This window comes from Oncorhynchus clarkii, unplaced genomic scaffold (genome assembly GCF_045791955.1).
Source record: "Oncorhynchus clarkii lewisi isolate Uvic-CL-2024 unplaced genomic scaffold, UVic_Ocla_1.0 unplaced_contig_9912_pilon_pilon, whole genome shotgun sequence".
Classification (NCBI taxonomy): domain Eukaryota; kingdom Metazoa; phylum Chordata; class Actinopteri; order Salmoniformes; family Salmonidae; genus Oncorhynchus; species Oncorhynchus clarkii.
The window spans coordinates 113,456-115,000 of NW_027257990.1; the positions used below are offsets into that span (position 1 = coordinate 113,456).

At 54.9% G+C, this 1,545-nt stretch overlaps 1 protein-coding gene across 3 annotated transcripts in view; it reads right to left on the reverse strand.

Annotated features, from left to right (window-relative positions):
- Positions 1 to 759: 759 nt before the first annotated feature.
- Positions 760 to 1,545, reverse strand: part of LOC139394416 (TBC1 domain family member 1-like) — a 128,200-nt gene continuing 127,414 nt past the window's right edge. For 2 of the 3 annotated variants that reach the window (XM_071142478.1, XM_071142476.1), the window contains one exon: positions 1,269 to 1,545. This exon is cut by the window's right edge and continues 320 nt beyond it. In XM_071142478.1, coding sequence (XP_070998579.1) covers positions 1,464 to 1,545 — 82 coding nt within the window. In that variant the 3' untranslated portion in view covers positions 1,269 to 1,463. The other variant, XM_071142475.1, reaches the window with a different exon arrangement.

Consider the following 1,545-nt stretch of genomic DNA (forward strand, 5'->3'; position numbering starts at 1 on the left):
GTATGACCTAACCCTCAACCATTAGGGGGAAGGGTCTCTCTCTCTCCTCAGATAGTATGACCTAACCCTCAACCATTAGGGGGAAGGGTCTCTCTGTCTCCTCCCTCTCTCTCCCGTCAGTGTGGCGCAGGGCATCATGGGGGCTGGAGTCCAGGGCTTTGTCTGGACTGTCCTTGTCATTACAGCAGATGTGACAGTATTTTGGTATGTTGTGAATCTGTTTATTTATTTTAAATCTTTATTTAACTTCAGGCTGGTCGGTGAAGAACAAATTCTCATTTACAAATGGCGGCCGACCCCGGACCTGGGCCAATCGTTGAGCTCTACGGGACTCCCAATCACCGACCCCGGACCTGGGCCAATCGTTGAGCTCTACGGGACTCCCAATCACCGACCCCGGACCTGGGCCAATCGTTGAGCTCTACGGGACTCCCAATCACCGACCCCGGACCTGGGCCAATCGTTGAGCTCTACGGGACTCCCAATCACCGACCCCGGACCTGGGCCAATCGTTGAGCTCTATGGGACTCCCAATCGCCGACCCCGGACGCTGGGCCAATCGTTGAGCTCTACAGGACTCCCAATCGCCGACCCCGGACCTGGGCCAATCGTTGAGCTCTACGGGACTCCCAATCACCGACCCGGATCTGGGCCAATCGTTGAGCTCTACGGGACTCCCAATCGCGACCGGACATGATACAGCCGGGATTCGAACCAGGGGCTATAAAAGGGACAGACCGCTGCGCCACTCGGAAGCCATTTATTTTGGTTTTGCATATATAGTATATATATATATATATATATAGTGTACAAGATGTTTCCTGTGGCAAAGACTGTGCAATAAACACATCTCAACACACACTGACACAGGCAGAGAGACATACAGGCAGAGAGACACACAGGCAGAGAGACACGCAGGCAGAGAGACACGCAGGCAGAGAGACACGCAGGCAGAGAGACACACAGGCAGAGAGACAGACAGACAGGCAGAGAGACAGACAGACAGGCAGAGAGACAGACAGACAGGCAGAGAGACAGACAGACAGGCAGAGAGACAGACAGACAGGCAGAGAGACACACAGGCAGAGAGACACGCAGGCAGAGAGACACGCAGGCAGAGAGACACGCAGGCAGAGAGACACGCAGGCAGAGAGACACGCAGGCAGAGAGACAAACAGGCAGAGAGAGACACAGGCAGAGAGACACACAGGCAGAGAGACACACAGGCAGAGAGACACACAGGCAGAGAGAGACACACAGGCAGAGAGAGACACACAGGCAGAGAGACACACAGGCAGAGAGACACACAGGCAGAGAGACACACAGGCAGAGAGACACACACATCTGGCTGCAATAGTAACTGTGTGTATAGGACTGTTGTGTGGAGTATCGGCCCAGAGAGGACCCCCCCCCCCCCCCATTTCTCCAGTTTAGTACAGGAGAACAGTCCTCTGGGAGAGGATTCAGTGTTCTGGTAGAGCCAGTGGATGAGGGAGGAGAGGGGAGGACATCGCTGTCCCTTGTCCCAGTCTGGGCCCCTCTCTG